This window comes from Sceloporus occidentalis, unplaced genomic scaffold (assembly GCF_023333645.1).
Source record: "Sceloporus occidentalis isolate IW3139 unplaced genomic scaffold, rSceOcc1.0.p SCAF_2, whole genome shotgun sequence".
Classification (NCBI taxonomy): domain Eukaryota; kingdom Metazoa; phylum Chordata; class Lepidosauria; order Squamata; family Phrynosomatidae; genus Sceloporus; species Sceloporus occidentalis.
Window position 1 is genome coordinate 32089700 of NW_028316982.1, and position 12783 is coordinate 32102482.

The following is a 12783-nucleotide window of genomic DNA, read 5'->3' on the forward strand; positions in this document are numbered from 1 at the left end:
GTGCATCTTGAAAAGAATATCAAGGGGCTCCATTCCAGAAATTCTTACTCATCATGCATGGTTGGACTAGTTGAGTGATGTCAGGGAGGAGTGATTTATAGTGTGCTATAGAGGGATATGTGTTCCACATATTGATCACTACAAATTCCAGGATGGATTTAAAATCCCCTGTATAAATATAATGGTTGTTCCCAAAAACCAATAATGTTCAACCTTCTGTGCGATTTTCATTCGTCTGAGAGGAACATTCACAGCAAATTGTACTCCTTTTAAAGAAACGCTGTATTTTACTCATCAACATCTCCCTAAAGTGATCTCCCATTAAGAAATAAAAGATGGGGTCAATGACACTGTTGGAAAAGGCAATAGGTCTTGTAAAAATGTAAACAACATTGATAATATCCTTTGAACAAGGGGAAAGCTTCCAAAATGGAGTCCGGGATGCAATCCTGATATTGCGCATAATGTGGTAGGGAGTGAAGAGGAGTGAAAAGATACCCACAGCCATAATGACTAAGGTGAGAGGTTTCTCAAGTGTCAGGCTAGCAGTGAATTGTGACCTGTGTCTTTTAAGGAAGGCATGCGTCTTCATGTAAAAAAAACACATGATGTATAGAGGGATTAAAAAACCAACAACTGTCAAAATCATACTGTAGATTAGACTTTGGACAGCATCTCCTGAAGTTGCATAATCCATACAGAGACTTTGGGTTTTTCTTGTATTCTGAACCCTGATGAAGATGAACATGGGTGACAGTTCCAATATGACCAAGACCCAAATAGCAATTGAGACAACAATGGCCATGCTTCTCTTCTGCAGAAAGTGATTTCTGAAGGGATATTTCATGAGCAGGTATCTGTCAATGCTGATGAAGGTAAGGAAAAGGATGCTTGTGTATAAATTGCCATGTAGGAGAAACCTATTAGCCTGGCACCAAGTATTCTCATAGAGCCATGTTCCTTTGGAGTAACTTGACACCAGCCATGGAAGTGTGCATAGGAATGCAAAGTCTGACAATGTTAGGTTGAACAGGTAGATGTTGCAACTTTTCCAAGTTTTGAGGCAGAAAATGTAGCCAAAAACAACAATGCTGTTACCAATTATGCCAAATATGAACTCAACGGCATACATGGTAGTAAGGTAATATTCTTCCAAGGCTTTAGGTATTTCTGAGCATCCTGCAGAATCATTCACATCCTGGAAATGTAAAACCAATGTCAATAATAGAAAAAGAAATTGCATTTACTTTTCTAATGAGTTCATACATTTTATAGCAAATGAGATTATCTCAGTGCCATATATCACGCCCGAATGATACCTAAACTTCTGGTAAACACTTGTACTCTTGCATAGAACACATTTTTTTGCAAAACGCTCCTCAAGAAAAAAGGAAGAGGTCATGTTGCTTTTCTTAACCAGATTTCTTGAGAGGATTAAAGACTCCTTGAAACGCTGCCTTATCACTTTGAGAAGATCAAAGATTCCTGTACATCCCTAGCTGGAACATTGGGATGTTGTGATTCATAGAAGTAACCAGCCTAGGCTAGGATAATAGGAAGAGAATGTATAGGATTGATTAATAGGCAAGAAAACAAGCATCACACAACAGTTCTATTCCTACTCAGGGATGTAGCCGGGGGGGGGGGGTTCTGGGGGTCCGGACCCCCCCCCCCTTCCATTAGAAAAATGAATGGTGTGTGCTGCTGCACTGCCACAGCCAAGCCCCATTATAATGGTGGCACTTAGTCTGGACCCCCCCCCCCTTCCTAAAATCCTAGCTACGTCCCTGTCCTACTTCATTCCTACATATAACCTTGAGCCCATTAAAGCATTCTGACTCCACATTTATTGCCACTGAAATATTCTATGAAATCCTGAGGCCTGTAGTTTGGCAAGATTCTAGAATTCTTGGGGGGGAGTGTACACTGGTCAGAATTCCACCTGAATTCTGAATTCACTCCTTACCTGCTTCCCCCCATGTGAGTTTTAAGCTCTTGCAGCAGTTGCATTCCTACATGGTCCCTGTTCATCATCTTGCACTATCACTGAGGTCAGAATGAGTTGCCCAGCCATGCTTTCGACACTGGGTGCCTCATTCTGAACTCAGAGTGGCTCACACTTGCAGCAGTGGTACTGGGTGACTCAGGAACCATGAGTGAAGGCAGTCGTCCATCATCCCTATAGTGACAGTCACAAACCCACAGCAAAAGATTAGTTATTTGTATCCAGGTCATGGAGAGGAAGACCCAGTTCTGGATTGGGCATTGTGAAGACAGTTTGCACCTGATTTGGGTTTTGGGCCCTGCATCATGTATGCAGTATGTACCAAGCCTGGGGTAATTTGGAGTAATATGTCCTTGTAGAAAACCTTGGCTGAAAAATATATACACCCCTTCTTAAACTTTAAATCCCAGAATTCCATAGGACAGAAACATGGCAGTTCAAGTGGAATCATAGTGCTATAATTTCATATTGTGGATAGGCCTGAGAACTTCCAGACAGGGGGCAAGTACAAATGGAAGCAGGCTTCTGTGAATGCCAAGTTAGCTGGAGTGGTCTAAATAAAATAAATAATAAATAAAATTTTTATTTATATACCGCCCTTCCAACAGATCAGGGCGGTTTACAGCAGGTTAAAAACAGTACAATAATCAATAAACAATAAAAACATACAGCAATTCCGTAAAAAACAAAGACAAAAAGCCCCGGGTTAGCCGATCCCGTTGCCAGTGCGGAGGAAGGAGGCCTAAAGGACTTTAGTCAGGGAATGCAATCCCAAACAGGAAGGTCTTTAGATCCCGTCTGAATTGGGCCAGGGAGGTAGCTGAGCGGAGCTCTATGGGCAGCATGTTCCAAAGGGCCGGGGCGGCGATGGAAAATGTCCTCCTGGTAGTGGAGACAAACCTCGCCCCGGGAACCCTAAATAATTGCTGCCCAGATGTTCTGAGGGTGCGGGGCGGAATGTATGGGGAGAGGCGGTCCTTCAGGTATCCTGGGCCCAAGCCATTTAGGGCTTTATAGGTCACCACCAACACCTTATATTGCGCCCGGAAGCGAATGGGCAGCCAATGGAGATCTTTTAGTACCGGTGTTATATGGCTGGCCCTGGACGTACCAGTGACCAGCCTGGCTGCCATGTTCTGCACCATTTGTAGCTTCCGGGTTTGGTATAAGGGTTGCCCCATGTAGAGTACATTGCAGAAGTCCAGTCTCGAGGTTACCAGAGCATGTACCACAGTTTCAAGGTCCCTCTGGGCCAGGTATGGGCGCAGCTGGCAAATAAGCCGAAGCTGATGACAGGTGCTCTTGACCGTCGCATTCACCTGAGCAGTCAGGCGAAGGGACGAGTCAAGAAGCACCCCCAGACTGCGCACGGAGTCCTTCACAGGGAGCGTGACCCCGTTCAGGACAGGTGGAACCACCGCCATTCCTGGACCAGGGGAACCTATCACGAGTACCTCCGTTTTCTCTGGATTCAGCTTGAGTCGGTTTTCCCTCATCCAGCCCATTACTGACTCCAGACAGGCCACGAGAGGAGAGACGCCATCCTCAGTCACTGCATCAGTCGGAGACATAGAGAAGATTATTTGGGTGTCATCAGCGTACTGATAACCCCGCGCCCCATGTCTCCGGATGATCTCTCCCAGCGGTTTCATGTAAATGTTAAATAGCATGGGAGACAGAATGGCTCCTTGAGGGACCCCAGTTTTAAGGGCCCTCTCATCGGAGCACACGTCTCCCAGCTGCACCATCTGGGACCTTCCCGAGAGATAGGAGCGGAACCACTGGAGCGCAGTGCCACCGATCCCCACCTCTGCTAGGCGCCCCAGAAGGATACCATGGTCTATGGTATCGAAAGCCGCTGAGATGTCCAAGAGCACCAGCAGGGACACGCTTCCCCTGTCGATGCCCAGACGGAGATCATCGACCAAGGCAACCATGGCCGTCTCAACCCCGTAACCCGCCCGAAAGCCAGTTTGAAATGGGTCCAGATATTCCGTATCATCCAAGACCGCCTGAAGCTGGAGTGCAACCGCCCTCTCGATCACCTTCCCCAAAAATGGCAGCAGTGAAACTGGCCGATAATTATTATGTACCAGGGGGTCGAGGGAGGGCTTTTTTAATAAAGGTTTTACAATGGCCAATTTAAGATCAGATGGAAATTGCCCTTCTCTCAAAGATGTATTAATAATCCGGCGCAACAATAAAGTTACAGCCGGTCCCCCCTGGGCTGCTAGCCACGAGGGACAGGGATCGAGAGAGCAGGTTGTCTTCCGAACACTTCCGAGGATCTTGTCCACATCATCGGTACTTACCAACTCAAACTGATCCAGTTTAATAAAGTCCACGGAGGCCCTGGATGCCTCTACCCTAGGTTCTGCCTGAATGTCGGCGTTAAGACCTTCGCTTATTCGAGAAGTTTTATCCGCGAAGAAGTTGTTAAATTGGTCGCAGCAGGCCTTAGAAGGTTCAAGGATCTGGTTCAGGGCAGGAGGGAGCTGAGTTAGCTCCCTGATTACCCTGAACAACTCTGCTGGACGCGACTCCGCGGACGCGATACGAGCACCATAGAACGAGTTCTTTTCTGCTCGTATCGCCTCTCTATAGTCCTCTAACAGTTGGGCTAGGAGAGTCTTGTCGTCTAAGCGAAGGTGTTTCCGCCAACGGTACTCTAGCCGTCGCAGCTCCCGCTTCCTTGCCCGGAGATCTTCCGTATACCAGGGCTTACGTTTGGAAGCGGGTCTGAGAGGGCGCTTGGGAGTGATACTGTGTATAGCCCTCGAGAGACCGGTATTCCAGATACCAGTCAGGGCATCAACAGAATCGCCGTCACCTCCAACCATGTATCCCTCTAGGGCTTCCTGGAACCTTTTGGGTTCCATTAGCCTTTGAGGGTGGACCATCCTAATAGGTCCACCACCCCCGGGAGGGATCTGGGTAGAGACCTTGATTTTCGCCTCAAGCAGGAAATGATCCGTCCATGGCAGGGGGGAAATATTAGATATTTCCACCCACGGATTTTCCGCATCAGAACAAAAGACCAAATCGAGAGTATTACCCGCACAATGCGTAGGACCCAGAATCAGCTGGGACAGGCCCATGGCCGCCATGGTATCCATGAATTCACGAGCTGCACCGGGTGGAACATAGCTGGTCGTGAGGGAGATGTTGAAGTCGCCCAGGACAAGTAGCCTGGGCGTCTCCAGCATCAGTTCAGCGACCAGCTGTGTCAGCTCGTTAAGGGAGTCCGTTAGCGCACGGGGTGGCCGATACACCAACAGAATCCCTAGACTGCCCCTCGCTTTTAGGGTCAGGTAAATACACTCGATATAGGACGTCTGTCGGATGTGGTTCCTGGTGAGGGACACGGTGTTCCTATGTATCAAGGCCACACACACCCCGCCCACCTAACCTGGGCTGGTCCTTCACCGAGAACCCGGCAGGCAGGGCCTGAGCCCACACAGCATCCCCTTCAGGCCCAAGCCAGGTCTCGGTAATGCAAGCCAGATCGCAACTTCGGTCCTCCAACAGATCGTGGAGGATGTAGGACTTGTTGATCGATCTGGCATTGCACAGGAGCAGCGACAGGGATTGTGGCACGGTTGGAGTGACCCTCAGGTCCCTTAGGTTGGGAGAGGGACAGGAAGGGGAGATAGATATGAGGCATCGATCTCGCCTTCCCCTGGAACGCAAGTCCCTCCTCCCACCGCCATACCTCCCCCTGCCCCACACCACCTCAATAGGAGCTCCGCTCAAGGTGATGTTATCCCCTTCCTCCCCAGTCCATGCATCCCCCGCATCCATGACCTCCCCCCACCCTTCTCCAGCAATTTAAAGAGCAGAGGTTAGCCACCACAGGCATCCTCTGCTCTAAGCTAACCCACAACCTCCCAAGCCCAGCAAAGACTGCACAGCTGCGCAGCTGCGGAGTCCCGCAACGGTGCTCTTCCAGTCCATGGGCGGCACTCCCGGGGCGGTGTGCAGTTGCGCACCTCCGACACCCCGGGAGAAGGCCGCCCGGCAGAAGCGCGGCTCTGGCTGCGGAGTCCGGCGAGGAGGCGGAGGGGGCGTGGCAGGAAGGTCCGGAACGCCCGGCTTTTAAGCTCGCCGCTCTCACCTGGCGAGCACTCTCCCTGTCTTCCCCCCAGCTGTCCTTAAAGGGCCCACTCCCGGCTGCCGCAAAGCGCCAAAGCAGCCCTGAACAGAGTCCCGCAACGGTGCCCTTCCAGTCCGTGGGCGGCACTCCCAGGGCGGTGCGCAGTTGCGCACCTCCGACACCCCGGGAGGAGGCCGCCCGGCAGAAGCGCGGCTCTGGCTGCGGAGTCCGGCGAGGAGGCGGAGGGGGCGTGGTCAAGGTGCAGTACCTTGAATAGCTCCTTTAAAGTTTGGGCTAAAATGCCCTGCAGTGCCACATTGATAGTGGAGCCATCCACCTTCCCTGGATATTCTACTGAATCATAGAATCATAGAATCATAGAGGTGGAAGAGACCACACGGGCCATCCAGTCCAACCCCCTGCCATGCAGGAAATCCAAATCAAAGCATAGCCAGCAGATGGCAATCTAGCCTCTGCTTAAAGACCTCCAAAGAAGGAGACTCCACTACACTCCGAGGGAGTGTGTTCCACTGTCGAACAGCCCTTACTGTCAGGAAGTTCTTCCTAATGTTGAGGTGGAATCTCTTTTCCTGCAGCATGCATCCATTGTTCCGGGTCCTGTTCTCTGGAGCAGCAGAAAACAAGCTTGCTCCCTCCTCAATATGACATCCTTTCAAATATTTAAACAGGGCTATCATATCACCTCTTAACCTTCTCTTCTCCAGGCTAAACATCCCCAGCTCTCTGAGTCGTTCCTCATAGGGCAAGGTTTCCAGACCTTTCACCTTTTTAGTCACCCTCCTCTGGACACGCTCCAGTTTCTCAGTGTCGATCATCTGCCCAGATGGATTCAGATTTATCTCCCTTTCCTCTCTAATGAACAAGTAATGGCCACTATTCAGAACATTTAACCAGAGATACACAAAGAATGTCCCTAAGTTGCATACAAATAGGTTTGGGATGAGGTATTAGGTATAAATTGGTTGAAATAAGACTAGCTTATCCCTTAACAAATAAGTCGGCTTACCTCTTCCAACTTCAATTCAGGATCCAGGATGCCCCTGGATGTTATCATACCTAAATCACTACCTATCTAGATGGGATTCCACCACCTGAAATCATCCCAGGTCGAAGCCTCATTCAGTCAGCCAATTTTTGAAGTTAGAAACTCCCCGACTTTGAAAAAGTACTGCTGAGCGAGGCTTCGACCTGGGATGCATCCAGATGGTGGCATCCCACCTAGATAAGCAGCAATTTAGGTATGATAATATCCAGGGGCATCCCAGATCCTGAATTCAAACCAGAAGAGATAAGCCAGCCTATTTGTTAATGGGATAAGCTCCTTAGTCATACTTGAATCTCATTGAGATCAGTAAGTTTTGAGCTGTTATACAAACTTTTCAAACTGATTTCAGGGTGGCTGATAGTGAAATTTTATATCTGTCCTCTGTGAAGAAAATCCCTCTGAGTCTAGTGGGAGTTACCCTCAGGTCTATGGCATTCCAGGTGTGATAGGATTGAATCCAGTCTCTGCACATTAATGAGAGGGTCTTTTTCAGAGCTCAAAATATCAGTAATGTATGTATAACTAAAAACAATGGGTAAAATAGGTATCAGTAGGGATATATTAGACAAATTCTACTAATCCTTTTGTAGAGTTCTAAAAAAATCAGACCATTCCTTCTACACATGCTTTCAACTTACTCAATAAGATATCCATGCAGTTTTCACCAGTAAAAAGAAATAACAGAAACAACTATAGCTGCTGGTTCTTAACTGTTCTACCCAATGTTCTACACTGGAGATCCTTGAAATATAGCTCATACATTACATGACCATTATGGATGTCTTTTATAACAGACACTGGAGGGTCAAATGCCATCTGGAAAATTCAACATATTATATTGTTTATTATATTCTTAATTCTATTGAGTAGGCCAGTGTAAAATGGAATCATAGTCTTACTTTTGCTTAACTTGTTGCAAAGCTTCCTTGTACACTACAGCACAGAAAGAAATGCAATCTTATATTCAGGTATGGATGAAATCCATGTACATTTTGTAAAAGAATGATTTTGGAACAATTGTTTTAATATGCATTATAGAATAATAAAATATTAATTATTATCTTATTAATAATATCATCTTGAACTGCAACAGTAAAGCTGAAAATGATCACCGTGCTTGTAGTATCCAGAATAAATGTTCTATAAGCAGGAACTTCCACCTTAACTAGTTTTGTTTGTGTCTTTGATGCTGTCTGAATATATTTACAGTGTAAATACAAAGCACACAAAAGATATCCCTTCCATGGGGAAGGGAAGGGAATAGGGAAAAGGAGATTGGTGTTAGTCTGTTGCGGCAGAAACAAAAGAGTCTTATGGCACCTTAAAGACTAACAAGTCTCATTTGGCATAAATGTTTGTGGACTACATTTTTGCCCACTTCATCAGATGTCACATTTTATAATAATCTGAATGCTGTTCTGCTTTCGCTTGTCTGCATTCTACTTACCATTCTGTAGCATGGGCATCAGCTCTTACTAGACGCACCTTGACTATGATCTGATGAAGGATTCAAGATTAGTAGACTGCAGTTCAGCAGGCAACCTATGCCTGATTTACATACTCTATTGAAAGTGGTTAATGATTCACGAAAGCTGGGGATTTATCTGGCTGAACCAGTCATGTACTGTGTTTCACTTAAACAAAAAGCATTGCAAAATTCATCCTGAGTCAACGTCTGAAATAATGGAAATGTTTTTCTCTCCAATGATCCACTGAAATCTAATCAAATTCACTATTCCTAAGGGTTCAAGTATATTCTTCCAGATCATTTTCCAGGAGTTTTTTCATTGGCCAGTGGATGCTGAGAGGTACTTTTAAAAATATTAAATGTACATATTATGAGAAGAGAAAATGTTTTATGATCAAGCCTTCTGATGTCTTTATACCTAAACCCAGCTTGTGACCTCTAATAAATCGTCATATCCATCATATCAAATTACCTTAAATATTTAGATTCAAGTAAAGCTAAGTTTAAAAAATAGTAAAAACTCTATTTAGACTGAAGTGTAGAAAGCAAGTGTACTCCAGCCCTAAAGTATCCTAATACCTTAAGAGATTAACACACCGGCTTTTATTCCCACACTAGGCATGGCATGTAAACACACAGGGACAGATTCTATTGCCCATCTCTTACCCCAGGCAGTGCACATCCCATGCCTGACCCAGGCTTCTCCTGGATCTTTTAAAGAATAGGAAAATCCCATTCTTTAAAAGGTCTAGGAGAAGCTTGGGTCAGGTACAGGATAAGTACTGGCCAGGGATAGAGCTGTGTGATAGAATCTGTCCCAGTCCATTAGCATCCTGGGCTTAGCACTAGAAAAAAGACTGGTGCCTAATCTCCTATGTTTAGCTGAAATGTAGAGCCGACTGTCTCATAATCGCCTAATTAGTTTTTGCATTTGTATGGGGAGCTACTGCTGAATCTGCCTACCAAATAAAATGGCCTACAGTAAATTACTGAAATTCTCAATAGCCTAAGTAAGCCTATGCATTTCCTAGTGTGTGTGTGTGTTCCCTCTTCACAATAACAAACTAAAATCAAATTTCAGGTTCTTCTAGTATTTATGGATCTCCTCCTTAGAAACTTACTGGTCCCATTAATCAGTGCAACCTTCTCTGTTACTAATTAATTAACTAATGCATAGGTTTTGCATAATGGTTTTAATTTTTCAAACTTTTCACATACTTCACTTCATAATCCTTAACAATGCTCTGTAATGTAGATCAGCATGATTGTCACCGTATTGCAACTGTGGGTAGTACAGAGGACAGAGGCCACAAATACACTGCAGAATTAATGCAATTGGCCATCACCTTAATTGTCATGGCTCCATGTTATGGAATCCTGGGATGTGTAGTTTGTTGTGACACTAGAGCTCTCTGACAGAGAAGGGTAAATATCTCACAGAACTATAAACCCTAGAATTCCATAGCATTGAGCCATGCAGTTAAAGCAATGTCAAACTGCATTGATTCTGCAGTGTAGATGCAGCCTAAATTTGGCAGTGAGCTTCTTGCTTAATGAACTAATGAGTTCAGTACTATATGTGAGTTAAATTATTTATTAAATCATTAAATTGATAATCTCCCTTATCTTCAGTGAATTCAGAGTGGCAAACAAGGCTCATCTGCTTCTTACTTCATCTTACAACAACTCTGTGAAGTACATAAGCTGAGAGAATGTAACTGGTTAGAGGTGATTCACAGCTCACTGAAGATTTGTAGTTGGGCTTCCCAGGCAAAAGTCCAGTGATTCTCGAACTTTGATTCTCCAGATGTTTCGGGCTTCAGCTCCCAGAATTCCAGACTGTTGACCAAGCTGGCTGGGGTTTCTGGGAGTTGAAGTCCAAAGCATCTGGAGGACCCAAGTTTGGGAACCACTGCACTAATGATATGCCATGCTGGCCTCTTGATACATGCTTCTCTCTCATAGCTCTGCAACATGAGACACACACCCCACCTCAGTTAATTAAATTAACCTACTAAGTGTTCCCATCATTTCAAAACATGTCATCAAGCAGAGTTTATTGGTAAATGTCCTCTGAAACAAATCTAGTCAAAGCAAACAAGATCAATCAATATGTTATGCTTCAGCTTTGGAGTACAATAGCCTATTTTTCATATTGGTGTGTTTTGCATACTGGATTACCAGTCTTTTTGTCATTTCCAAGTCCCAAATATTTTCAGATATTAACGTTTGTGTTTGGTCTTATGAAATATTATATACAAGCCAGCCAGAGCTAAGCACTCATTAGATCCTATTGATTTACATGGACTCTTAATTCTTCCATTGAAATTAATGTGACGTAAATAGGCTCAACTGTGGCTAGATCATTTTAAAAATACACTCATTAGGGCTCAATTTCACACAAGCACACAATAGCAACTTTGTTCATGCAGCAAACAAAAATTTCCTTCCTCCCATCAACTAACACTCCACAATGGTCCAACAACATATTGGAAGAAAAGGGCAAGTAAATGGTAACAAGATAATCTTGGAGTTATCATACTCTACTCCTTTCTCTTTGTATAGCAAATGTGCAGAAGATAGCAATAAAGAGCAATAAAGTCTTGGAACAACCATTGCATTGTGCATTGCTAACAACAATAATAAAGGAATGAAGCGTTCATTACAGTATACCTAGTGGACAGATCAGACTCATGAACAGATGTATGGAAACTGAGAAATTATCAGACAAGAACAGTGTAAATGTCTAAGGAACAAACCTGATGAGATGACAGAGATGAGATTGGATATCCCATCTCCATGGTTATTTCTTCAGTGAAAATTACTCTCATGTTTACTTTCTGTTTCCCTCTTCCTCTATCCCCTCCCCTCCCCACAACTTCATAGAAAACTTGTAGGCACAGCCAGTGGTACCCATAAGTACTATATGTGAGTTAAATTATATGTGAGTATAAATTATGAAGAAATAAGTAGGAGTTTTCATTGTAATGGTTCAGATGGCAAACTAAGATGGAATTGTAAATAAGCCCATGTGTTGATACCTGTGGGCTGAATTCTCCTCCTTAAAAACAAACATTCTTCTCCAGGATTTGTTTATTGTGATGTTTGGACTCAATAGGAGGTGGCCATCTCACATATGCCCCAACCATCCAGAGCAACCCATGAGATTGTTTCCCTGGTGTGGTAAGAGAAAGACAAATCAGAGTGCTGACTTCTGCTGGATCCAGATATCAAAATAAAGAAGTTGTGGAGAGATGGCCCATTGTATCAGTCTTGCTGTGGAAGTGCTCAGAGTATCCACCAGCACTGTGATCAGCTGTGGTTAGGTAGGGCTTCCACAGAACACTGCCTGGTTCATTGCAATGTGTAAACCCAGTCACTGGGGAATGTAAGGTTAGCAGTCTTGATTTGGACTACTCTTTAGCAAAGTAGAAAAGGAAGAGAGGTTTGTGTTACCTCATCTGGTTCACACTGCTGGTGGCCCTAATGCAAATGTGTTTGTTTAATAAAATAAAGCCAAGCAGCCTCTAGGCACTATGTACAGCCTGCTCCATTATGCTGGCATACATCCCAACCAGATTGGCACACAACTGCTGTGTGGTACTGCTGCTCTGATGCTTTCTTCCACACTGCCCATCCTGTATGTTACAGATATGCTGTGTAAGAATCAGGCTTCCATAATGCTATCAACAATTGCACTGTTGGGACAGCTCAAATGCAAAGTGATGTGCATTCAGTGAGTGTAAATACAATTTAATTCATGCCGACAGCACCAGCAGTTAGGTACATGGACCGAAGCCCATGGCTTACCTCCAGGATTTGATTTCTCCACCTAGCATTCTTGCCATAGACAAGGTCACTACCTCATTCACAATGGCTTCTGTGGGAGGCATGTTTATAGATTCTCCATTCAATTACCATTTATCTTTTCTCCTACTAAAGAGTGAAAAAATTAACCAAATATAAAAGGTAACAAAATTTTGACATTTGGAGACCTTTCACCTCAAAATTAAAAACTTTATAAATGCTGAAAAATGCAAATGGTGTACACATTATTGGAGTAAAGAATTCCAACTGTTGGCTCATAGGTAAGCAAATAAAAATGTCTGAAGATGCAACATGTAGTACTTTTGAAAGAAAATGAGCACAAA

The 12783-nt window shown here is 44.6% G+C and overlaps 1 protein-coding gene across 1 annotated transcript; it reads right to left on the minus strand.

Annotated features, from left to right (window-relative positions):
- Positions 1-208: 208 nt before the first annotated feature.
- Positions 209-12525, minus strand: SUCNR1 (succinate receptor 1). The gene is made up of 3 exons (XM_089513226.1): positions 12443-12525; positions 2119-2179; positions 209-1198 (listed from the first exon to the last, which is right to left on the minus strand). The coding sequence occupies exons 1-3, from the start codon at positions 12523-12525 to the stop codon at positions 209-211; spliced, it is 1134 nt and encodes a 377-aa protein (XP_089369352.1).
- Between the last annotated feature and the right edge of the window lie 258 nt (positions 12526-12783).

What these genes read in the sequence shown, in the direction of transcription:
- SUCNR1 (XM_089513226.1), bottom strand. Translation starts at nt 12,525, where the DNA reads ATGCCTCCCACAGAAGCCATTGTGAATGAGGTAGTGACCTTGTCTATG. An exon ending in GGAGAAATCAAATCCTGGAG is followed by an intron (nt 2,180 to 12,442) that starts GTAAGCCATGGG and finishes CTGTCACTATAG; the next exon opens with GGATGATGGACGACTGCCTT. An exon ending in CCAGTACCACTGCTGCAAGT is followed by an intron (nt 1,199 to 2,118) that starts GTGAGCCACTCT and finishes TTACATTTCCAG; the next exon opens with GATGTGAATGATTCTGCAGG.